The 26,437-nt window shown below is 36.9% G+C and overlaps 1 protein-coding gene across 1 annotated transcript in view; it reads right to left on the reverse strand.

The window, feature by feature from the left end:
• LOC132103284 (dolichyl-diphosphooligosaccharide--protein glycosyltransferase subunit STT3B-like) overlaps positions 1-26,437 on the reverse strand; it is a 52,114-nt gene that overhangs the window by 2,980 nt on the left and 22,697 nt on the right. Inside the window, exons 2-15 of the mRNA XM_059508257.1 lie at positions 20,906-21,014; positions 17,477-17,764; positions 16,538-16,603; positions 11,523-11,622; positions 7,836-7,934; positions 7,295-7,441; positions 5,732-5,780; positions 3,667-3,821; positions 2,664-2,875; positions 1,669-1,856; positions 1,409-1,580; positions 1,051-1,224; positions 585-698; positions 195-401 (exon numbers count right to left, since the gene is read on the reverse strand). Of these exons, the coding sequence (XP_059364240.1) occupies positions 195-401; positions 585-698; positions 1,051-1,224; positions 1,409-1,580; positions 1,669-1,856; positions 2,664-2,875; positions 3,667-3,821; positions 5,732-5,780; positions 7,295-7,441; positions 7,836-7,934; positions 11,523-11,622; positions 16,538-16,603; positions 17,477-17,764; positions 20,906-21,014 (2,080 nt within the window). The remainder of the gene's footprint in view (positions 1-194; positions 402-584; positions 699-1,050; positions 1,225-1,408; positions 1,581-1,668; positions 1,857-2,663; positions 2,876-3,666; positions 3,822-5,731; positions 5,781-7,294; positions 7,442-7,835; positions 7,935-11,522; positions 11,623-16,537; positions 16,604-17,476; positions 17,765-20,905; positions 21,015-26,437) is intronic.

Consider the following 26,437-nt stretch of genomic DNA (forward strand, 5'->3'; position numbering starts at 1 on the left):
ATCCTGCTGTAACGAGCTCGAGGATTTAAAGCGGCAGACGCACGTGCGCTCAGAATAAACAGACGATATCGTTCGATATCGACGCTAATATCATTATCTTTATAGTTATCGTTCTTGGTGTGAACGGGGCTTAAAGCTACAACTTTTACAAGAACCATAACAATGCTGTTCTAATGGAATAGAGAGTGAAGAACCTTTTTTGAGGTGTACTTCTGCTTAGCTGCGATGTTGCGGAGCTTGTGGTCCAGAGCCTGTCGGTTCTCCTGCTTCTTTACCCTGTAGATGCGCACCAGCCAGTGCTCGGAGGTGAACGCCTCCTCCAGGTGCTTCAGACGGATGTCCTTGTTGCCAATCTCTGCATTTCGTGTCCGGTCAAATCCTGGTGGTGTGCGGAAGTCCAGCTGTGGAGGAGGTGTTTGGTATTAAGCAAGCAGCAAGGCTTTATCTATAAGTGCATTAATACACTATCAGAGTTGTACAATGGTTCAAGCTCAAAGATCAGCTCTTGATTTCAACCAAATGTCACAACACAATAACGAGACTCTTGTATATGGACCTAATGAAGTAAGTGAAGAAACACTCACTTGCATTTCGCCAAAGCGGTAGTAAGACATCTTGTACATTAGGCAGTTGAGCAGGGTTGGAGAGCCGGCCTTATCCACCCGAAACTCCCCCTGCGGTGTGAAGTAATCGCTTTCCTACAAAAGAACAACAAGAAGGCAGTTTGAGGAATCGTTTCTGACATATGGATTAATAGAACACACCACAGCTAATCAAATAAAAAAAACAGAAAATCTTTTATTGCTTTACTATAGTATTAAGCCACAAATATCAACTATACATTGAATTGGTTTCTTCTTTAAAAATAAATAAATAAAAAAGGTATGGTATTATATAAATTAAAACAATGGAAAAACCCTTAATTTAACCTGAAGGAAAAAAAGAAAAGAAAAAAACTTGTCCAAGCCTAACCTTTCCTTTATTATACAAATTCAATAACACAATAATATAAATTAACTCTTTTACAGAAATTTCAGGAATGACACTGACCCGGATATCTTTAGGGTGCTCTCCCTCAGCAATGCGCACCATCCACAGGAATTTGTTAATGTCGTCGCCTGAATATCCAATCACTCCTCCAAAAATGATCAGGACGTAATCCACATCCAAGGACTTCATAATCTCATAGGCTGCACTCTCGTTGGAGGACATGGCTTTACCGACCTACAGAGAAAACAGAATATTGACCATGATCTTTCATTGTCCTCAAGATGGCACTACTGAGCCAAAGCACTGATACCAAAAAAAAAAAAAGTTCCTGCTGTTTTAGAAAGAGTCACCATTTATTCATAAACAACAGCAAATCAGGCGCCATCGTAGTGTCTGAAGCAGAGTTAGCTGTCCTCACCAGTGCTATGTGGCTGTTATTCCACGTGTTGTTGTCCACCAGCGTGGTGCGGTTGGCCATTCCTGCGATCTGATACCCATAGTCCCACCAGGACATGACTCGAGCATGTTCATCTGTATTCTGCCTGAGCCAGTAATACGCTTCACGGAAATCATCCAGAATGTTGCGGGATCTGGAGGAAATTATAAATAAATTAAGAAAAATCAGTAACTCAGATATTCCTTTTAGACAAGAAATCGATCACATCAAAGTGCTCTTACCCATCATGGTTGTACGACGCCAGCACTACGCTGGGACTAGAGTAGGCGTTGCTGGTGACCCACGTGCAGTGCACCGCAAACATCATCAAGAGCATCAACATTAACATGGTAACGATGCTTTTAATGTTGGGGCCCAAACCCTCCTCTGGGCGGTCCTGTTCTGACACATGCTTTCGGACTTTGCCTGCCTGCAAATGCACAAGGACCAACCAATTAGACCAGACTGAATATTCGGTTTTGTGCAACAACAAAGTATTCCCTATAAAACAACAAGGGTCTGGCAATTACTGTTACAAACTAACAATAGTTGCAGTTGTTATAATAACAATAACTTATAAATTAATAAGAATAAACTAAAAATAATTAATGATAACCGTTATTTGCTATAAATGTGATTAATTATTGAATAGATATGACACTACAATATTTTATAAATTATTATTTGTAATGTTTTATATGGATTTATATATAAAAATGATTGTAAAAAGAATAATAGCTGTAATAATGGCACATTATTTTGATTTGATTTAAAATCACTTAATAGTAAATAATAATAATAATAATAATAATAATACTTATTATTAAAAAACACAACAATAATAAAAATAACTATTACAATTATTTAAATGCTACCATACATATGCTATTACAAGGCAGGCATAAAATGCAAAATAAATTCTACCAAGTGGTCCTTTGCCAGACCTTTTTAATAAATTAATGTATTATTAATAAAATTAATTATACCAACTCAAATAAAAATAAATAAATAAAAAATAGTTGCAATAATTATTTTGATTATATACACACACACACACACACACACCCATACATATAAATATATAAGAAAATACAGCTTAATAATAATAATAATTTAATTTTTATTATTATTTAAATGCATTTAAAAGATACCATGCATGTGTTACTGTACTGCAGGCTTAAAGGTCAACATTTTATCCACCAAGGGGTCTTTAACCTGACTTTGTCCCTTCGCTGACCTTATCATAGAGATTCCCCTGATTCCTCTTGTCGTCCTCATCACTGCTGTCCTCAGCCGGCGGGTTCTCACGCTTCATGTCATCACCCAGGTAATGCTCGAACACACTGGAGAAGGCGATAGCTGAGAGCATGCACACCACTGGGGTGAGCGTCAGCATCAGACGCACCATCACACCGGCAAAGTACACCGCGCTGATGGCGTACAGAGCCACTAGAGGGCAACAGGGAAACATCACTTACAATTCCAGCAGACAATGTGGCACTGCAGTATAGATTTAAGTGTTTATAGTTCTGTACTGGATAAAAACTCCAGAGAGAACTAAAAAAAAACAAAAAAAAAAAACAAGTGGGCCTTTAAACATGTAGCAACATGTTGCCTGTTCACGTTCCCTTGTTTGTTTTCTGCTGAAAGACTCCAGATATGCCATGACAGCCATAAAAAAAAAAAAAAATTCAATGCATTCTGTTCTCAACAAATAACCATAGCAGACATCAAAACAGCAGTGAGTGTTCTCAGGCATAAACAGGACAGTCACTTCAACTTAAAACTGTTCAGAATAAACAGCCTGCTGGCAGAAATAAGCTCAAGGATGTTTAGTGGCATTTCTAGATGACCAAAATTTAAATTATTTTACAGAAAAGCAAGGGACATGTCAACAATATACCCTGACAACATTTCATATATTTTGAATTCAATGGATAAATATTTTTTTAGATTAATATTATGGTTGAATACTTTATAAACTAAGGCTTAAGATGAGATTCCAAAGTAACTATGAAAATGACATCAGCTTAATTCATTAATTTTATTCACTGTGTCCCCCAAAAACGTTTTTGGCTATTCAAGTCACGCCAATGTTTAAATGCCATTTCATTAGAGACAAAAACATAAAATCAAACATCATTTGCAAACAAACTATCAGGATTTTTGTAAATACTTTAAATGATGAACTGAATGCAGAAACTCTGTCTGGTAATGTCAAGGATCTTAAACGTGCTCACCAAAGACTCGCTCATCGTTAATGTTCTTGATGCAGAACCAGAGGCCTGCTGGGAAGGTGCAGACCAGGATGTGCAGGTCAAAGAAGAAGGAGACCCAGGTGGTGGGCTGGTGCTCTGACACAGAGGCGATGATGGGGATGTGGATCTTCGCATATCTGAGCATTATAGGGAAATGGGCTTAGTTAACATGCGGTGTAAAATGTTGCAAATAAAATTAACTAGCATTAAATTACTGCATTAACTACTGGAGAGCTACACTAACAACTACAGTCTAATACGATGCCTATAGCTATCTGATTAGTACTTAACATGAACTAAACCAACACGGCCTAGTTGACATCAGACAAACAGATAAGTCATTTCAGAGGAAGAATGCACTTTTGATGAAAGATTAGGAAGACAAAAGAATCAACCATAATAATAAATCACAATTAAATACTGACTTTAGAAACCAGTCTTCAATGTTTCAGAAGAGTTCAATTAGATTGTCAGTTGAGGGCAAAGTGTACACAAAATCCCCCAAAAAACAACAACTCTGAAGAAAGCCTACTTTATATCAGCGAAACGCATCTCCAATGGCAATCAAAAAAAGTATTTCACTCCCTAAGGACTAAAGTTTGCCTTATAAAGAGAAAACAATCAATAAGTGAAACAACGTCAAGACTTTGAACAGGTGAAAACTGCACGGTTTCTGAACAGGGGGTGGTTTGTTGAGGAGTTGTGCTGCTGCATTAGTGTGCTCAGTTTTGGTGACTATCAGTGTTGTGATCATTATTTGGTGACCTGAACTTCTGTATCTGTGTGGACTGTGCACAGCGAGAGCTCGACAGGACTGTGGGTCTCCCTGCAGAGCTGCTGCATTAAGGGAGTTACACATTTATGAATTTATTATGGGTGACATTACACTGTGGGCAAAGAACAAGAAGCAGCTGGCAAAAAGTCAAGGGTTTAACGAGAGGCTCTCCCTCTCGTTTCTGCGGATATTGCTTCCTGTTATCCTGATCAGAGCACCCTTAATATGAAACCTGTTTTAGGACTGTTAAGCCTTTTTTTTATATATATATATATATATATATATATATATATATATATATATATATATATATATATATTATTTTTTTTTTTTTTTTTTTTTTGAATTGAGATGGGTTTCAGGACAATTAAGCACATTTCTTCTTCAATATCTCATTTTCAAAATTAAAAATGCTAAATAAATAAAATACAATAAAAGAGAAAAAAATTCATTACATTAAATACAATTTACACACTTGGTATCTGTTGCGCTGTTAAAATTATTTATGCTAAACTACATTCTCATTTAATAATAATAAAACACTATTACAATAATGAGAATCAGTGAAAAAAAATAAAAAATCATGAAAAAAAACAACCATTTTGAGTTGAAATGTGATCCATTCTATATAAAATTTGCGTACGATGTTAACCTCACATTTTGAATTATATAATACTAAACCCCAATAGATTTTTCCTCACAGAAAGTTTGCGACAATGTGACGTTTTGTTTTTGTAAAATAATATTATATAAATAAAACTGAATAAAATGAATGACACTGACAAAAAAAAAACTACATTATAGTTACTATTTATTTAGATTTAAGTAATATTGAGATTCAACTAAAGTCAATTAAACAAAAAAAATTAAGTATAGTGTATTTATTTCATGCATGTGGAGTGATATGACAGACATTTCTTGACTGGCTCTGTGAGATTTCAATTCTATTCATCTGTGATTATAATATCAAAGAATATCAATTACAATTTGTCATAATAGCACAGCACTACTTGCTTGTGCACTAGAAGTGGGGTTTCATTGGCAGCGTGAATGAATATCAACTGAAGGCAGCTATTCAGACATAATTCAAACCAATCCAAAAGACTGCTTACAGACATAAATCATGCTACATGCTTGAGCCCGCGACAAAATCAGGTCTCTTGTTGTTAAGCTGTTAAACGGGGTGTGCTAATGAGCTATTAGCGACTTACTCATATGACCCAACACCAAACAAAAAAAACTATATGCAAATGTAAACTATGGCATACTTACCCTGTGTCCCAGAGAGAGTAAAAACGCCCACTCCAAGGAGCAATGTACCCTGAAAGCACATTAACACAACAGAGTGATTAGATGCAAACACGCACACAAACCAGCCGACCATTATTGACTCAAGAGCACTTTCAAGCAGCTTCTGAGGCGCTGAAGAGCTTGGACTACATCGAGTGAACCTTAATACCACACATATAGCCGGCAACGTTTTCAATTAATCTACACTACAATACTGTGCTCGGTTTGGAAAGCAGTGTGGCGAGCAGAGGGGAGTTCTTAATGAGATTTCAAAGGTCTGCTGCAGATCAGGTCCTGCAGCAGAAAGATTAATGAAAGCCCCTGGTGCGACAGGAACACAAGCAAATCACCCTGACTCCAAATATACTGGCAGAGGTGAGGTGTTAAGAGGCTGAGGTCGTAGGGTCACATTGTATTCCGGTTAGAAGACAGAGAATTGGACGTGATGTGTTTTCCTTTTTTCTTTCTTTCTTACTGAAAGATGTTTGGTTTGGATGATTAAGTCAAGGGCAAAATATAATTTAAGAATGTGCTTGTCGAATGTCAAAACATAAAAATAAATAAGTATTTCATTGTTCATCAGCATTGTGTCCTCTATGTGACAACTAAACAGCAATGAAGCTTTTTAAAAACATTACGCAGAGAAAAAACCCCAGCTTTTTATTCTGCAAATCAGTCACGCAGGGCAACAATTTATTACGGCGCAATCTATTTACAAACAATCTTGTAAAATAGTGCAGCATTGAAAAAAAAATTCTTTGAAAGAAAACATTCTTCCTTTCAGTTCGCTGAGATTGGTGGGTTTTTGTTAAATATGACCCAAAATCATCACAATTAAATGAACCAAAGACTTAAACTACTTCAGTCTGTGTGCATTGAATTTATTTATTACACAAGTTTTACAATTTGAGTTGAATTACTGAAATAAATTATTTTTTCCACAACATTCTAATGTATAGAGATGCACCTGTATATGATTGACATAAGACAAGTGATTGTTATTCTACAAAAGTTTATGTACGTTTACGTCAGATTTCTACATGGCAGGTAAATGAAATCGTCAGAGCAATTTTTTCTGTTTATGTCCATTTTCTCAAAACGTTTGTGGTTAGTAATTCTTTTTTTGTTTGTTTAAAAAAAAAAAAAAGTTACGTTTATTCAACAAGGATAGATTAATTTATCATAAAACTACATACATTTATAACGTAACAAAAATATTCTATTTCAAATAAATGTTCTTTTTTTGAATGTTGTATTCATCAAATCTTCAAAAAGAAATATATGGTTGAACATGAAATTTCATTAAATAATATTCAGTTTTACCTGTCTCACTTCTTGTCTAGATGATAACTTTAGTAAAAAGTGGAACGGTTAAATTTATCCCACTTCAACTAATTGAGGTTCAATCAAAGGCTTATTTAAACGAAGTCATATTTAAATAGCAAAAAAAAAAAAACTCCACTATGTGGTTGAACTTCGGTTCAGAATTCTGAATTTTTTTTCAAATTAAATGTATTTGTTTAATCATTGTCTTTTTGCACTCACCTGTGTAAGTCAGGTAAATAACAGTAAGGAAAACCACCCCCGCAGCCAGAGAGACGCCCAGAAAGAACAACGTCTGGAACTCCTGCCTGGTCAGTCTGTCCTTCAGATACTGCAGAAAGGCGTAAGCCTGAAGCAGTGCAAATACACCTGCAAACACACAAATGCACCATTAACTCAGCTTTTTCAGATACTTTCTCAACAGTCATGAATTCCTGGTGCCGATCTAAAGTCATGTAAATCAGTGGTTCCCAACCCAGGTCCATGGAGGCACCCCAACACTGCACATTTTGCATCTCTCCTTTCTCTGACGCACCAATTTCAGGACTTGGAGTCTCTACTAATGAGCTGATGATCAGAATCAGGTGTTTGATTAAGGAGACATGCAAAACGTGCAGTGTTGGGGTGCCTCCAGGACCAGGGTTGGGAACCACTGATGTAATCACTCTCAGGGCCTGAGTTTATGGATTGGAGTTGAGAGAGATGATCTGAGTTCAGTGTAAAGAGAAACAGCTGAAGAAGAATGAAGGCAAACCCGTCTTACCTGCAGCAGCCATGTGCTCACTCGTCCTGATGGGCTGGAAGCCAACAAAAGGGATCTGCATGGACAGCACCAAGCCCACTATATAAAAGGTGCTGTAGGCTGAGATAAAGAGAAACGGAAAAAGAAATTGATTTATCTGAAGCAAAGCTGGTTACCAGAACTATCAAACTTAGTGTCCCCAGATGGTCACTGTGATAGTAGAAATAAAAAAATAATGATGTCAATATTGTTTCACGGCAATTACGTTCAACCCAGTATGACTTCAGTGGAACATAAAGAGAGTAATTCTAAAGAAAATGCCCTAGTCGCAGTTTTCCATGGAACTACAATTAATGCTGGCAGACTCTCACACAAAAGTATTGCACAAAAACATTATAAAAAAAAATCTTGAAAGTGGTCTAACTTGTGCACTTTATTTCCAAATTTAAGGACTTAAAAACGTAGGTGACTTCAGTCTTGACCTGTTCTGCACATAAAGCTATCCTATGGCTTCAGCAGACTAATATAGAGCATTAGTCAGCGGTTAGTGCTTTTTCAGTTTTTTTTTTGCGTTCCACAGAAACAAGTCATGCAGGTATGGAACAACAATGTTGAGTAAATAAGTAAATGTATTTTCATTTTTGAGAAAACTATCCCTTATCCCTGTGATGAACAGTTTATGAACCTCTATTATAAGTCACTTACAATGAAAAAAAAAAAAAAATCATCTTCTAATGACCAAATGTAAATGTATCATTCAGAAGAGTAACGAAAAAATGTTTTTCCCCCTTTCTTTTGAAAAGAAATTCTGATTTTTTTATTCCGCAAGGGCACATTAAATTAGTCCAAGGAGACAGCAAAAGATATTTTCAATGTTAGATTTCGGTTTAAATAAATGGTGTTTAAACTTGCTATTCTTAAAAGAATCATGAAAAATTTCCATGGGATCCACAAAAATATTTCCACTTTTCTGTATCACTTTGCACTCTCCTTCTGCAAATGCTTCAAAATCTGCACCGAGGCACTCTTAATATTGTTAGTTCCTTATAATTAATTGCCTGTGCATTTCTTTCCATTTGCATAATTGCTGTGGATAAAAGAGTCTGCTAAGTAAATGAATAAAAAAAGGTCTCTTTAAAAGCACCACCACAATTTGCAAAGTATGAGTTGTTATCTGACATTGAGTTCACTCCTGTTTCGTCTGTCTGGGCTCCAGTCCCCGCAATACAAGAGCAGTTGAGTAAAGGAGTCCAACAACACGTCAAGACAAAAATTGTACTCCAAGATGAACAAGATCTTATTTTGAATCAAGAAAATTAGAAAGAGATTGTATAACACAACCAACAAGCTATTTGTATATTTGTGCACAATATACACATTTTCCTCTTTTTCTAAACCAGATTTCACCTAGTTTCCTACCCGTCTTTTCTTATTAGCCAAAAAAAAAGACAGAAACTGGCGTGTTTGTGTTTTCTCTCCGTTTTGCTTAATTGTGCAGTGACGGACAGCAGTCATTCCAAGAAGAATGAAAACCGTAACAGTCTGTCACCTGTGCGATACTTGACTGATAGATTTGTGAAGTGGACCCCTACCTGAGAGACAGGCGTTGACAGCCTGTCAGAAGAGAGGTCCAAAACACACTGGAGCGAGTGTGTGAACATGAGACGGCGATACAACTGCACAGTAGAGGAAACCGAAGCCGCTTTTGACAATACTGTATGAGCTGTTAGCCTTTGAGAAGCATCAATTAAGGGCCAAACCAGACCATCTTCACACTAAAATGGGACGCTCTAGTGTTTAAAAGGGTTGATTTAGCCTGTGACGAAATCTGCAAGGTCTGGAGTCACAAAAATGGCTTTCTGAACACCTAGTTCTGGTACTTCCCAAGAGTGACTACCTGGAAATGGAACTACACGCTTAAAAAGAACTTTTCCGTTTGCATTGGCAGCTACAATGAAACCCTGTAGTGACAATCTACAATAGTTGTGTCATTTCTGTGTACCACACAATAGCAGCAACAACAAAAAACAACAATGGAAGACACCAGGATTGGAGCGGTGCTTTTGTTGCTCTCTGGATACTTTTTAGGTTTTGTGTTGTTAACATGAGGGATGGAAAGACATATGCGAATGTTGAGACATTAGAAAGAACAAAAGAACTTTGACAACTCCAAATCTCTCTGGATGTCGTCAATGTGAGTTTCAGGAACTTCTGACAAGTTGGACTACTTCTGAAGTTACTAAAATGTGCATTACTTCCTGTAGCAGGAAAGCAGCTATATTCACAGATCCACAGGATCTGACTAAAATTTGGTTTACATCCAGGCTCATTCACACCATCGATCACCTAATTTGTTAGACTGCATGCAAAAAAAAAAACTGAAGATGGATGCATTACATAACCTTGAGGGACAGGTTTATCTTAAATGCAAGACCACCATGATATATTAGCTATATAAGTTCTCGGTCTCTTTAAATGACTGCACAGTAAATCTGTGAGAAATCATTAGAAGAAATGGTTTTATTTTGATGTAATGAGTACAGACTCTCACACAAAAACAAATTAGAATTTGTCCCTTTTGCTTTAATACACTACATTACCCTTGACAAGCTGGCGGTCAGAAAGAATCGTTTTTGAAAATAAACATTTATTCAGAATGATTCCTGAAGGAGAATGTGCCCCCGAAGACTCTGGAAGAAGGGCTGCTGGCAAACCAATTTAGGCAACCCTCAAAAATTAAGTATCACCTAGCCAATCAGTTTGGACATGATGATTTCCAGACAGTTCATGTAATTTTTGTGGGCTAGATATACATTAAACAGTCATTAAACAAACTGCTAGCGTGATGTCTGAGGCTACCAAAGCAGACGTCACTCTAGGAGAAGACAAGGTGAAACAGAAATGCAATAACCAGATCCCACTGGTTTTACTCCATTCTCCATCAATCTCTAAACATGTCTGCTGTTCTTTGTCCAAGCCCCGGCCCCATAAACCGAGAGCAGTGCTACTTAATCTAATCACTATGATCTATTAGAAGAGGTGGCAGTGATACTCCATGTGGAGTCAGGCCATGGCAAATATGTAGTGGGACCTGCGGCAAGCGCAAGAACTTTACAGAGCGGAGATGAACTGAGCTAATAGCCAGCATCCATCAGTAGCACATTTTGTAATGGCTGCTGTGGCAGAATGGAAGGGGCTAATAAAGATTTAAACTAAATAAGACCAGTGGCACAAGACCCCATTCTTTTACCAGAGTGTTCACCAGGAGCTTCACAAAAACAAAGCACTTTTAATTATTCATCCAGCTTAAAACTTGCGGAGGCCATCAAAGATCAACAAAAGTACTCCAAAAATTAAATGAGTCTTTTTCCATGACATGAAGATCCATGTATCCTCAGATCAGCGCTGCTTATGTGATTGGTTGTGAAAGGCAAGAGTGAAGTGGGTGGAAAAAATGTGCCATTAAACATCAACGTCAACTTAAAATTCTGCTGTCAATGTAGAGAGAGACTCGTGCTGTCAACCACGATTGCACAAGCATCTCTGTGTGTCCAAATCCAAAAGCAAGTGAGAAAAAGCAGGTTCATGCTTCATTATTGTATGGGAGAACAAGCACTACGTGGCGTGATTGTGTGGGCGGTGATGTGTGCACTTCCTACAAAAACCAGAGGCTCTCATACAAACATACACACAACACAGGTGACTCACCGATGTACAGCCTCCTGCTGAAGCGCTGCATAAGGAGCAGTGCAAAAACATGGAGAGGAATCAGGTTGATGATGAAGACATATCCTCCCCACGCAGACACCTGCAACACAAAATGCATGTCATGTTACACACAATAAAACAGCATATTGCATTATTTTGCCTCATGATACGATACTGCATCAGGATTCTCACTCTAGGAATCATTAGTTTTAGGTAAGTAGCTAATACTTTATTATGCTATTTTTTCAGGGGATCAGGTTACAACAAAGACAAAAAATATTCATGGTGTCTTACGTGTTTATGTTGTGTATATTATTCTTCCTAAGTATATTAGGTTATTCACATTGTGAAGAATACAACAGTAAAAATAAAATAATGAATCCTCGCAAACATACATTGGTTTAAGTCTGGTTCGTTACGAAAAGTAACAAGTTCAGAAAACAGCAAAAAAATGTTGTGCTAGACAACTAAATGACTGTTATTAGCCACTGGCTAATAAACTGTTAGATTTCACTCACCTGTCAACGAGTTAAGAATAAGTTTAACACATATCTTGACTATGTCGTGTCCTATGACTGCTTTAGTTTGCCTTCACACTACGACACTTTGACAAGAACGAATGTGTAGGCTCATTTATGGCATGGAAAGAGCCATTCTAAATTTAAATAAAGCAGAAATACAGGAAACCGTACTGTAGACATTTGCGGTATTCCTCTCATCTTGACAGCGCACTATTCCCATTTATATCAATGGATTTGCATAGTTACCTGACACATTGTAAAAACAGCAGTGTTTAAATGGCCTAACTCACTCTCTCCCTTTCTTTCTCTAACACTTATAGGCGCATATGTCTTAAGAGTAAATTTTTCTATATTTGGCTGAGATACAACTATTTGAAAATCTGGAATCTGAGGGTGCAAATTTTTTTTTTTCGAAATAGAGAAAAATCACCATTAAAGTTGTCCAAAAGAATTCTTAGCAATGCACATTACTAATCAAACATTAAGTTTTAATATATTTACGGTAGGTAATTTACTAAATATCTTCATGGAACATGATCTTTACTTAATATCCTAATAATTTTTGGCATAAAAGAAAAATCTATAATTTTGACCAATACAATGCATTGTTGGCTATTGCTTAAAATATACTCCAGAGACTTAAGGCTGATTTTGTGGTCCAGGGTCACTGTTTTGAAAAACCACACACAAAGTAAAGAAACGCAGTGTGTCGTGACCAAGTTATATAATATCGCCCAGGTCTCTGCTGCTCTCACCCTTATGATGCACCACATTTACCAGAAAACTCCATTAGCACACTCAGCCTTTAGAACCTCTGCACTTTTCTAGGTCACTGAGGATGTCCCGTTCAAGAGCGCATCTCTCAGTTCACGCCACACGGTAGCGCCTCTGGGCCATATCGAACTGTACTGGACCCCAAGGTCTTGATGGAGCAGATGGCTCCGATTACACTGGTGTCATTTATGTTTATAAAGACATTTGAAAAGCCAGAGTCTATTGGGGGCTGGGAAGGGCTGTATGCTTCTATTATTAATGAGCACTGCCTTCCTCCAGGGGAAGAATCTCAAGTTTCAGAAATGGCTAATATTCATAACCGACTGGTGCGTGGCCCCCACCAGGGTGGCATGATGGATGGCGTGGTTTGCTTTTTCATTTATTTTACATATCACATTAATGGGTTGAAAAAGAGCAAGATAGACTTGCAACCAGCTCCAGAACACCCAACACCATATACAGAAATCATAAGAATTTAATGATTCTGGTTCAGCTCACGATTCCACTTAACGATTATGGATCCTTAACTTTATATTATGTTAACAATTTCATAGCAATTACACTTTAACGTCTCATGAACCTTACATAAAACAAAGTTCATGAAACAACTGATGAGCCCAAGTAATGACTTAAGGTTCAGTGAGTGAATCAAATGTTAATTTTAAAGCCTGCTATCGATTCAGTAGGTAAATGGGCCATTTAGATTGATTGGGTTTGTTTTCTAACTCACTTTATAGTCGTTCTGACTGACTTAGTGAAACAAATAAATTACACAAGTCACGTAATACCAAACTGGACTACATTGGTCATGTTATATACTTTTCAAAAGTTTGGGCTAAGTACATTTTCTCAAAAGAAATGAATACTTCCAATAAATGTTTAAAGTTTCAAAAGAGTGGCATTTCAAATAAACACTATTCTTTTCAACTTTCTACAAAAACAATCCTGAAAAAAAATGATGTGAATTTTTAGAGTTAAGCTGCCGTGTTTTTGCGTTGTTTCATGAAGAACGCATCCACAAAAGGAGTTCGCATTCAGAGCCCCACAGATATGTTCATGTGCATTCGAGCCCTTTTTGCAAATAGCCTATTTAAGTCTTAATATTAACATTATGTTGTTTAAATAATAAAGCATATTCTATGTGAAATTATGGGTTGAATCCCATTGATTAAAACTTGCTATCAAATGAGTCACTCTACTGGTCATCTTAATCGCGCGCAGCTCCTAACAGAAATGCAGAACATGCTAACGTTTTAGGTTAACGATATAATGAGAGCACTATTGTAAAAAAAAAATATATAGTTATAGTTTCATCGACTTTAAGTGTTAGCTATGTTAATCAAAACATAAAAAATAATTTACCCCATTTATATCTGCAAGGTTTTCATTACACATTTTCCCTGTGTATTAACATCAGTAATTATGTTAGTCGAATGTTTGACTTGACTCTTGTTAATGTATTTGGCTCTGCCCCAAACATATGATTCGACTATCAGTCGAATATCGGCAAGATTCGAAAATTCAGATTTGACTAGGAATCGGTGACACCCCTAAACATTTTACAACATTACTGTTTTTACTATACATTTCAATAATAAATGGAGCCTTGGTGAGCATCATTTATATCAGAAAAAAAATTAACAAATATATATATATATATATATATATGGGATGGGCGTTTTCCACAAATATCACATTCGAATATTTGAGCTCACAAAAAACGAATATTCGAATATTCGTTTATTTAAATTAAGTTTAATGAGTCAGACGTTATTTTTCAGCAACATTTGTTTTCGTCATTTTAAACAAGCTTACAATAAGCTTGAACATTACACATCGTGTTTTGTAGCTGAAAACCTTTAACAATGCTTGCAAACAAACAAAAGTACAGATTAAAAGCAAAAAAAAAAAAAAAAGTGAACAAAGAAAAAACGTAAAGCAGCCTGCAGCAATTAGGCTATTGTACAGAATGTAGCTTACACTTAACTTTTAAACTGTCAGCAAATCTTTTTTGCTTTTTTTTTCTATTGTTTCAAATGTTCTTGTTAAGAAATACGGGTATGTAAACATGATTGGGGGAAAGTCGGCTCCTTAGTCTGTTAACAATAAGGCCGGCCGCGGAGAAAACGCGCTCTGACGGCACAGACATTGGCGGGACTCACAAATAACGGTGTGCTAAGCGAATAAGTTTTGTGAAGCGCTTCGTGTTCTCGTTTCACCACTGAATGGAATCCTCATCTGGTGGAATACATGGCTCCAGCAAGAACTGTTCCCACTCGTCTCGGCTGGACTCTCTGTAATCATCGCTGGAGAACTTTCCAACGAGTGGGCATTGCATCTTCATCGTGGCGACTGCATCCCCACCACTCGCATCAAGGAAAATGTTCTGATAATTTTTAAAAAAAGTTTTTTTTTCTTACTTCTCTCATGTTTTCATCGAGAAACCTGAGATGTTTGTGCCGAGGGTCTAGGGCAGATGCGAGAAGAGGAGTTTTCACTGCATTCTCCAAGTTAGCGGTGTTTATTCGTTGCTTGAGAGATGCTGCATCAATGTTCTTGGATCACTTTCTGTGATTCTCCACGGCATATTTGAAGTACTAGAAGACCGCAGTTCTTTTAGGGGGCATTCACATATCGCGTCTTTTGCATGCTCAAGTTCGTTATTTCCAATGTAGGCACGCGGAATGCGCGCTCATAATGGAAGCGACACGGTTGCGATGCGCACGCGATGCGCACGCGGTGCGACGCGTTCCCGTTTTTTTTTTTCAGGCGCGTCCGAACAGCATCGAGTTAAAAACATCTCAACTTTCAGAATGCTACAAGCGCACCGCAGGTCATGTGACAAGAACTAAACATTCAGCTTCATCCTTTCCCTTAACAACGTTGAAAGCTCAGCCAAGATGAAGGAACAGCTGATCATAGCTGTATATGGATTGCCATTTTGAAATAAATTTAGTAGCAAACTACTGAAAGCGATTTTTTTTGTGCTTCAAATCCATTTATCCTTTGCTGAAATTTCCGCGTCTTCATGGAGAGAACGCGTCGCCCCAGGAGCGCTTCTGCCCGAGCGCTTTGGAAAGGAGGAGGAAGCGGCGCGCATAGCCTTTTCCACGCCTTATTAGGCGCGATATGTGAATGGCCCCTTAATCATTCATTAATTATTTTTTGCTTGCATACACCTTCAAATATGCCGTGGAGAATCACAGAAAGTGACCAAATTAGGTTTTATTGTGATTTATTTTGTTTATTGTGTTTTATTTTTTTTATTTTTTTTTGCGAAATTCGAATATCATTTTTATTTATCGAATAATTAGAGCAGAACGAATATTCGAATGTTCGACTACCCGTGCACATCCCTAATATATAAATATATATATATATATATATATATATATATATATATATATATATATATATATATACACATATACATATATATATATATATATATATATATATATATATATATATATATATATATATATATATATATATATATATATATACACATATACATATATATATATATATATATAAATATATATATATATATATATATACACACATATACATATATATATATATATATATATATATATATACACAGTGTAATTTCCTATAAGCAGTGGCAGGAAAAGCTGTCGAAGTAATTTACTATAGCATTACCAAGTACCATTAATAGAAATAAAATTAATTTTAAAAAATCCAATGAAAACTCACCATGTAAAAGTAGGAAAGGCAGCAGCCAATGGCCCAGAAGACTGAGCCAGTTTTCACTGACTTTACCTGTGTGGAGAGGACAAACTTAAGTTAATTCCACTAATCCCAAACAAAGTGTCCGATACCATCACCTCAAACAAAACCAAGACAACGAACAATCAGAGATAAGAAAGAGACCAAGGAAATTCAATTTTTAAGTCAAGCTTGACAGCAAAGTCCTTGGCGTCTCAGTTGACAGCGAGCTCCAGATGGGCTATAAAAAAAATAAAAAATTCACACAGCCAAAAGAGAAAGTATGCTGCCACTGCATTCGTTACAGCCGTCACGTCGCTCAGCTGAAAAAACGTGATGAATGTCTATTAAGGTTGAGTCATCTTTTCAACTGTGTGGGACAGCGCAAGACTTTCTAAAATGGATTTTTCAGTCATTTTAGAACAATTCTCCATGGCATCATGACTAAGTCTAAGTCTTTTAAAGTCAAATGATAACTTATGAACAGTCAAGTTATTCACTGATAATATACCCTGAAATCTCCAATTTACTAAAAAGATAGGACTCAAAAGAACCAGAGAACGGGATCACTTAGGATTACCAAGTGATTCAGACTGATTCTAACTAATGATTCAAAACAATTCAAATCAAGTGATTCATTGAGAAGATCAATAAACTGAGGACCCTATTCACATACATGAACAATTCAGACCAATTTTGTGATTAAAAGTAGTGCATTTTACCGACTGAAGCAACAGTTGTGAGTGGAGTGGCCAACCCTAGCTCTGACCCCACGTTAATTGCACTAAATATTTTGAACACGTTAACCTAAGACATGGTATATGGAACACAAGTTGTATAGTTGTATTATTCAACCCATTTCAATATTGATAGTTTTGATGAACAAAGATGAATAAACGAACAAAGTGTGATTTTAATCTAACTCACCCATAAGTAGTAGGTAAACTGCAAAGCAAAAATGGCAATGCCCTCATTGTCAAACGAACCAGCCACAGAGCGTGATATGTAGCCTGGTACGATGGCGATGAAACATGCTGCCAGCAGGCCGGCACCCTGGTTCCACAGCTCCCGTGTCAACAGGAAGGTAGAAATGGCGGTCAAGCCGCTAAAAACAGGGGCCAGAAACACGCATACATCACGTATGTGCACCGTCACATGAAGCAGATTCAGTACGTAGTGGATCAGTCCCGCCGTCACCATCAGACCAGGATATACCTGCAAAAGACAAGATATGGGAGTTGCTATTATTTGTAATCAAATGCAAAATTGATCAACCAGATGTTTGTCTGCAGCTGTTTGAGAGAGAGGGGGGAAAAAAAATACATAAACAATCAGCATTTGTAAGAAAGTGTGTAAACATTCCTAAATATCTGATTGGTTCCAAAACATCCAAGATAATGAGAGGATTAGCTCAAGCACACCCTTAGGAGCCTGGTAATCAATGATCTTAAAGAAATAGTTCACCCCAATATTTCCCTCAAATCACTCTCAGGCTATCCAAGGAGTCGGTGTGTTTTTATCAGAACAGATCTGGAGAAATATGGTTTCCTTACAGTGAATGGGTGCCATCAGAATGACAGTTCAAACAGCTGATAAAAAAAACACAATAATCCACAAGACTCAGAGTCCATCAATTAACATCTTGTGAAGTGAAAAGCTCTGTGTTTCTAAAACAAATCCATCATTGACAATTCCATCATTAAAACATTTTTATCTTTAAAATGTTGGCAAACTCCATCTATAATATTGCTTTTTCCAGTGAAAAAGTGGTCTCATTTGAATCGGCAGAGAAATATGCACAGATCAAGACATATTTAAAAGTAAAAAACATTAAAACTGTTCTAAACAAATATTTTCATGTGAGAGGAAAACAGAATACACTTTTTCACAGGAGGAAATGTTATTATGGATTATTGATATTTTATAAATTATATTTTGGATAGAAGTGACTGTGCAAAGTCAGAAAACCTTAATGATCGATTTACATCTCATAAACATGCATCTCAGTTTTTCACTTCACAAGACATTGATTGACTGGAGTCGTGTGGATTATTTTTTATGTTTTTATCAGCTGTTTGAATTCTCATTCTGATGGCACCCATTCACTGCCGAAGATCCAATGGTGAGGAAGTGAAGTAATGCAAAAACCTGGTTTCAAAATGTATTTAGGTTTGTAGATTGGTCAGTAAATTTTCAAAATATCTTTTGTATTCCACAGTCACAGGTTTTGAACAACATGAGGTTGAGTAAATGATTTTCGAAGCTGAATTTAGCAGCCAAAAACAGCAAGAAAGGAAGCACCCTGTTTTTTACCTCCACATTCCCACCCTCTCCTTTTCATCTCTCATGTGATGAGCAGCGTCTGCAGGCTGTGCTGAGAACAGACTAGCCTGCTCTGAAGGCCGTATAACGGCTGCTTGAACTGTACACAACAACAGATGCTGTTCACTGCCTTCTGCAGCCCCCCTACAGCTCCAACACCAGAGCTGTCAGATACCAAACGCTAGTCAAACTTTCTCCAGCCAGGGAAGGAGCTCATTAGGTTCAGCAGCATTGCACTTCTCAGTGACAGGGAGGGCCTTATTTAGAGACGGAAGGTGCAGTTTTCAAGCAGAAATCACCCACATGAACAGCCGGTGGCATTTAACCGCAGTTTTTTTTTCATATAGAGGTCATAGGTTAACAAGAGCCAGTGTTGAAATGCCGATAAAACAGATCTAGCAATTTACAGAGCTGAAACATTACTGGAAATTCTGTACTGATGTTATATGTGAATAATGCTGCAGCATCAACAGAGCGCTGAACAAGGTCAGAGCCCTATAATGGAAGAAGCCTGCTGTAATCGAGCCAGTCACAAAGTCTGGAAGAAGCTGAAATTATTTCATGCCGTTTGTGATGTTGAGTCACAAGTGACTATATAAAAATGCAAACATTCAGGATGTGTACATCATGCATTCAACTAAAGATCATTTTTAGCAGCATTTCTGGATCAGGAAGTGAAATAAATAGTCAGGAAACAGCATAATAGATTTACATGCACTGATGTTAAATCTATCTTGAAAAATGTATTACTGTGCGTTCACACCGCCGGCATCGAGAGCGCCAAAAATCGCTCTTGCCGCTCTGCTTCGGGAGCGCTCAGATGCTCTGACGTAGATCGAATGCTTATTTTGTATTTAGAGCGGCCGCAAAGCAAACAAGCTTCTTGATCCCTTGTAGATCAACCACAAGGAGGGTAACATTATAAGTTAACCTCATTAAATATTGTTGTGGACGAAGTATTAAGATCCTTTACCTAATAATGTATAAAGCACTGTAAAAATACTCTGATGCAAGTAAAAGTCTTTCATTGAAAATGCTACTTAAGTAAATATAATCAAGTATAAACATTACTTAATGTAAGTATAATCAGGGAAATTTGTTTAAAAGTAAACTGGGACTACAGTACTATCATTTATTATATCATTAGATTATTATTTCATAACGTTACTGCACATCAGCAACTCACCAGAAAAAAAATGAACAATCTCAGACACCTTGGTCCACGTATAACTTGTCATTTATTTTTTTATGTCCCTGTACACAAACAGGGACACATCATAGATTACTGCAAACGCAAAACAGCAATAATCAACCTGTCCTCCATTGTGCTTGGGAACTAATGTGGTCTGAGCTGCGTTCTCTGGAATCCTCTCAAGCGATGGACTTCTACGTTCCTATTGGTTGCTGCCAAACCGCGTCAAAGCTCATTACCATAAAGTTGCCTTGATTTCAACTCTCCTCGACGCTGTCAACGGCCAAGTCGCGCCGCACCGCGCCGCTCCTCGACACCGGCTTACATTAAAAATGAATGACTTCCAGCCACTTTGACGCTCTCGAAGCCGGCGGTGTGAACGCACAGTTAGTCAAGAATAGATTCTAAAATTCTTGAAAATGTGCCATTGAGATATGCGTATTTCACAGTGTCTTCACACACTACTTACAAAAATAAAAAAGGTAACACCACAAGAAGGTTCCGTGTATTAATATTCATCAATTTTTTTATTTACATTTACATGGACTAACAACACTTCTACAGTATTTACTAATCTTAATTTCAACAGTTTCTAATCTATTATTTAAATGAAATGTTAATGTACTGTGAACATAAACTGTGAACATGAACAAAAAAAAAAGAACAGTTAGATTTTTTTTTTTTTTACAATGATCAAATAATTAATAAAAAAAAATGATTAACAAATGCTGTTAAAAATATGGCTCATTGTTAGTTCATGCCAAGTGTAAAGTGTTACCAGAAAAAAAAAAAAAAATTCCAAGAAACAGGAGAAAAAAAACAAAAACAAACAACACACTTACTGTTCCTCCCACTATTCTGCCCAGTGGGTACCAGGCCCTCTCGTCAAACCAGTTGAGAAACTCATAAAAGCCATTAGTTGTGAGATGATGAGTCGATCTGTAGTTGAACCTGTAAACAAAGAAGAACAGATGAGAACATAATGAAAAAAAAAATTCAAAAGAGCACTTTAATCAACACTGGCATATCACAATGTGTTTGATGACGAGAAGAGGTGTGTGTGTTAAAACGCTTCCTAAATGGCAGTTCTTTCTGTAGAAATACTCAACTGCCAATCACCACCAATGCCAAAGACTACAACAAGAACACTTACACCAATAACAACCAGCTAAAATATGGACTATTTAGTGAGATGGAAAAATAGGTTTCAGTTATCTAATCTCGAAGGACATGTATTTTCAAGGACAAGAATAGTTGACTCCCTGTGTTCAGTGCACACAGACAAAAAGACACCTGTTCTATCAGTCATGCATACTGGAGCAAGAATTTCTGCAGCTTTGTCCTTTCAGACAGTTTTACTGCCACAAGATGAACAGAAAATAAATAAATACTCAGTGATACAGACTTAACCATAAATAACAAATTACTTAAAAATAAAATGCAAAAGGTAGTTCAGGTTTGCACTTACCCTGCAAATACCCACAAAAAAAGATGTTATTTGTATAGCTATGTAGGTAGTAGTATTATGTTATTTATGTAGGCTATATAATTATGTTAAACTGTTTTACAATATTATACACGCATATATTAGTATTATTCCTTTATTAAAAAAACAATACTTCTTTATTAGGTTTATTTCCAAAAATGCTCAGATTAATACATCTCCTAATTGTCTTTAGCAACGTGGAACCATTAATTTGATGCACACTTGATTAACAGAAACCTCTAACAAAAGCACTATGAACGAGGCTGCAATTAAACGGTGTAATCCGCTCGAATGCCTTTATCAGGCCAAGTTCAGCAAACCGCATTATAGACTGTTTCAACGGCAACAACAAACAAACGTTACTGCGCATGCGCGCTTTTGTGGACCTAACTTAACTTCCGGTAGACTTCCAAATAGAATCAATAAGTAGATATTTTTTGATAAACAAAATATGTTTGCCGCGTGGATCAGGCGGACTTAATGACTTAATGAAAATGCAAATTTATTCTTTGCCAGCAGCGCGAGAAATAGAGGTTTCCCCAGTAACAGCTGTAAACAAAGCAGAGCTGGTACGCTCACACGCTGCTTTATCAGGCATATAACATGCAAGTCTTCCTTCAGAAATACAGCGATATAAAAACACCTGTGCCTCGTTTTGATATTTAAACATATAAAATGTAAGGAATTATTATTATTAAACGTGCAGTACGTAACGTTACTCATGTTTATTCAACGAAGCCTTTTTGAAAATCGATCAGTTTTAAAAATGTGGCGAGTCTCCAAAAATAAATAAATGTATGGGAAATATCCCGCAGCACAACCACCTGAGCCCAACTTCAGTCTACTCATCACCTTGACTTTAACTGCGTTTGTAGAAGGCACTGCAGCCAGACCGATATACACAACACCGACCGGAAGTTAACTTGGGTTCAGGCGCGTGCACCCGATGAAACCGTCTATAGGGAATTTTAAACTATTTTAACATTCTATTTTTAGCATAGAAAAAGCTCAGGACTAAGCAAAGCCTAGTTCACTTAAAATACATAAGTACGATAATATATGCAGGAAGATTCCTGTTAAAAAGAAAACAATAATTCACAGAATAAGCAGGTGATATTTTAACAACTATGACAAATTACTGTATTTTCCGGACTATAAGTCGCACTTTTTTTTCATAGTTTGGCTGGTCCTGCGACTTAGTCAGGTGCGACTTATTTATCAAAATTAATTTGACATGAACCAAGAGAAATTAACTAACAGAAAACATTACCGTCTACAGCCGCCAGGCGCTCTATGCTGCCAGAGATGCTGCTCAGTGCTCCTGTAGTCTACACTAAGCAGCATATAGCGCCTTCTCGCTGCTGTAGACGGTAATGTTTTCTCTTGGTTCTTGGGTCTAAATAAATGCGACTTATAGTCCGGTGCGACTTATGTTTTTTTCCTCGTCGTGACGTATTTTTGGACTGATTCGACTTATACTCAGGTGCGACTTATAGTCCGAAAAATAAGGTATATATTAAAAAACATCCATCTACTGCCTAATAAAACTAATAGGACCTTAATCAGGGATACTTCATTTGCGCAAATGAAAATTAAGCTACAAGGAAGAGATAGTCAATTGCTCAGCGGAAACACTGAAAATACACCTTTTTCTTTTAAACAATATACAGGTAAAGAGATGTTAAAAAGACCTCAAGACAACACAACCAACTAGAACGAACAACAGCTAACCTTCAAGGCCTCAATCTCATTCATGTAAAATATAGCATCAGCCCTGGCTAGGCTCCATGAAACACTCCTCTCTTATTGAAAGTTTACAGCTCCAGTGGATTCCTGATTGCTGCGATTGTTAATGCAAGTAGATTGTGTCCACTGGGACAGAAAAGCATTACTTCTGGATTTATTTAATCAGATTCTGCATTCATGGCAAGTGTCAGCACACAGTCTGCCATTAGATTAATGTCCTCACTATTTTGTAGTACAGCCATCTCACTGACAAGAAACACTCAGCGTTCGCAAGAGAATCTGGCAACCCGAAGCTTGAGTAGGAGGAACAGCAGAACTGTGAATCATGCGTATTTAAAGACCCCTTTGAAGCACACAAACAGTCCATCAGTGACCCTGGCGGCTAACTGACACCACAACCTGCTAGCTTCCATTCCCGCCTCACTGACCTTTCTTCCCTCTCTAGAGAGACTAAAGATTCAGGAACCTTTAGTGGCATGGTCAAACTCTCCATTACGATCTGATATCTGAACCGGGTCCTTGGCATTCACTGAGAACTGCAATGTCCTTCCTGTATGGAAACAACATGAACACACCAGCATAAAGCAAAAGCATATTATGCCCTGGTTGTCAGATTTTATTGCTGATTTGAGATATATTATTGAAATGCAATCTTCTGGCAATTTCTGTTCCCATTCAAGCAGACAGAAAATGTACTCGAATGCCTATTACCTACACAAATAGCTGCCCGGGGATGCTGTTATGAAGATGCCCATCGAGTAAACAGACTTGCATTAAAGAGACTTTGGTTATATGCTGCTAAGAGTAGATTCTTTATTCCATGATGGTTGTTTCTTCAACTACAGGCATTTTGGTCCTTTAGAAAACACAAGTTTAAAAGTTATTTTATCCAATAAAATAGTTAACGAATGCATTGCAGATGCAAATAATAAAAAATATATGTTCATTGGCATTATGTTGTGGAAATGACAATGACATAAAATGACACTTCAAACGCTTTGTGTCTGAGGCTTCATTGCTAGCATTTTATGTATCCTACACCATAATAAAATTAAAAAAAAAAAAAAGTAATTTTTGTATCATTTGTTAAAAAAACAGTTTGACTGTACGTGATGCACAAAATATCCATGCCTTCAATGGCACTGTGGGCAAACAAGTACAGTATAAAATTACGAAAATGACTGTGGGACAGCCATAATTGAACAATTTTCATTTTAATTTATAGACGTGTTTAGATGCTCATAAATTAGTACATGCAATAATACAACAAGGAGAAAACAAAAGCTATTGAAAACAAAAGTTAAGTTATAAAATACATAAAAGCTGAAGAAACACCCTAACGTTTCCGTGACTGCATGCTGTTCTCCAACAATCTTCTCAAGAATACACAATAAACAGGGAAGTCACCCGGAAATGACCCAGTGGCGTGTCATTTACCGTTGGGTAATCTGAACAGGCAATGTGCAAGACTATCAGATTTTGTGGCTGTATTATGAACTGGATACATAGAGATGTCTTGAGAGCAGTGAACTGGATTTCTTTATTCTCCAGTTTAACCTTCGTGACGCATGTTCCGCTCGACGTTCCCACCGACTCTGAACTCCGCACTTCATAAAACTCAATTTCACACTGTGTGGACATACACACAGAGCTTTGAAAAGGTCCCATTCAATGGCGTGGAGCAACCTAACATTTATTACCAGCCACTGCAGAGTGGCTGGAAATTCTCTACATAAAGGTTTTTTTAAATCGTGAAGTTTCTTGTACACAGAGTGGCAAAAATCCAGAGTTGAGAAGAAGTGCTAAAGCACTTGGAAACAGTAGAACAGCATTAAGAAATTTAAGGTATCAGGATTGGTTCAGAGTTCATTAAATGCTGCAGCAAAGGCAGGGTCAGGTTAATATCTTGTTGCTGGGCAAATACAACTGAAAACGGAATACCTATAGTTAAGAAATGAACCGAGGAATCTAATAGTTGCCTGTGCAACCCGAAAGAGTTCAACCTTGTAGCATAAAGGAGCACTCACACTGATGCTGATACCGTGGGAGGTTGACGAGGAATTTGTACTTCATTGAAGAGTCCAAAGGAGGCAACAAATTGAGTGAGTTTCTCCAACAGTGAACTTCAAATCTCAAACTATTATTGAAAACAATTGTTGCTGCAAATCGCTCTCATGTAAGTGCCCATTAAGACCTGGTATAAGGCATTACAGGACAAAAAGGAAGAGAATAAAACGTATTAAATCTGAAATGTCTCTCCACAACAACAGAGTATCATGAGACTGAGGGCTGCCTGGACTCAAGTAGTGGTTTCTCGTAAGTCCGATTTAGGGCTGCAACTAACGATTATTTTGATAATCGATTAATCTGTCGATTATTTTTACGATTAATCGATTAATTGGTTTATGTACTTATATTTTAGTTTTTCCCATTTTTCCCCATGTAAATTATAAATAAAGGGTATTTATCATTCAGCATAGATTTTTTAAGAGATTTTAACCATTTTGCATTGTCATATCCCCATCAAAAATATACCTGGAGTTGTTTTATTATGTGTTAGTAATCCTTTGTCGAACTCTTCTGCAATCAAAACACTGACCCATACTCTAGCAAATTTCACAAGGAGATTTCAAATAATGTTTTTTCACCATGGCAATCCTTAGAGCTCCTAAAGTAGTTTAACATCCTGAACAAAGCTTATTAAGGAATCTTTAAGAACATATTTTCATGAAGAATAAGGATAAAACAGAATAAAATTGCAGTACATTGCATTTTATAATTTACTGGGAAACAGCTTTATAGCTTATGCTGTGAAATTGTAAACAATCCTTTCGAATAAAGTGCCAATGGCATGAAACCTGAATGGAACTCACATTTTAAAGTAAAATCCATCAGAAGGTTGTCCAGAAAAAAAAAATGAACACACAAAAAACCTGCTGTGTGAAAAAGAGCAGTGAATACTTAGCAAAAAAAAGAAGTGCATTTCAAATATATTTAAACATTTACCTCTCTCATTGAGTCATAATTAAGCTGCAAGACTGAATTATGAACTGGTAAATGACAAACTGATCACAGAACATGTTTGTAAAGCTTTAAATGTTAACTGTTAAAAAGCAATGTTATCAGCTTTTACGACTAAACA

This window comes from Carassius carassius, chromosome 24 (genome assembly GCF_963082965.1).
Source record: "Carassius carassius chromosome 24, fCarCar2.1, whole genome shotgun sequence".
Classification (NCBI taxonomy): domain Eukaryota; kingdom Metazoa; phylum Chordata; class Actinopteri; order Cypriniformes; family Cyprinidae; genus Carassius; species Carassius carassius.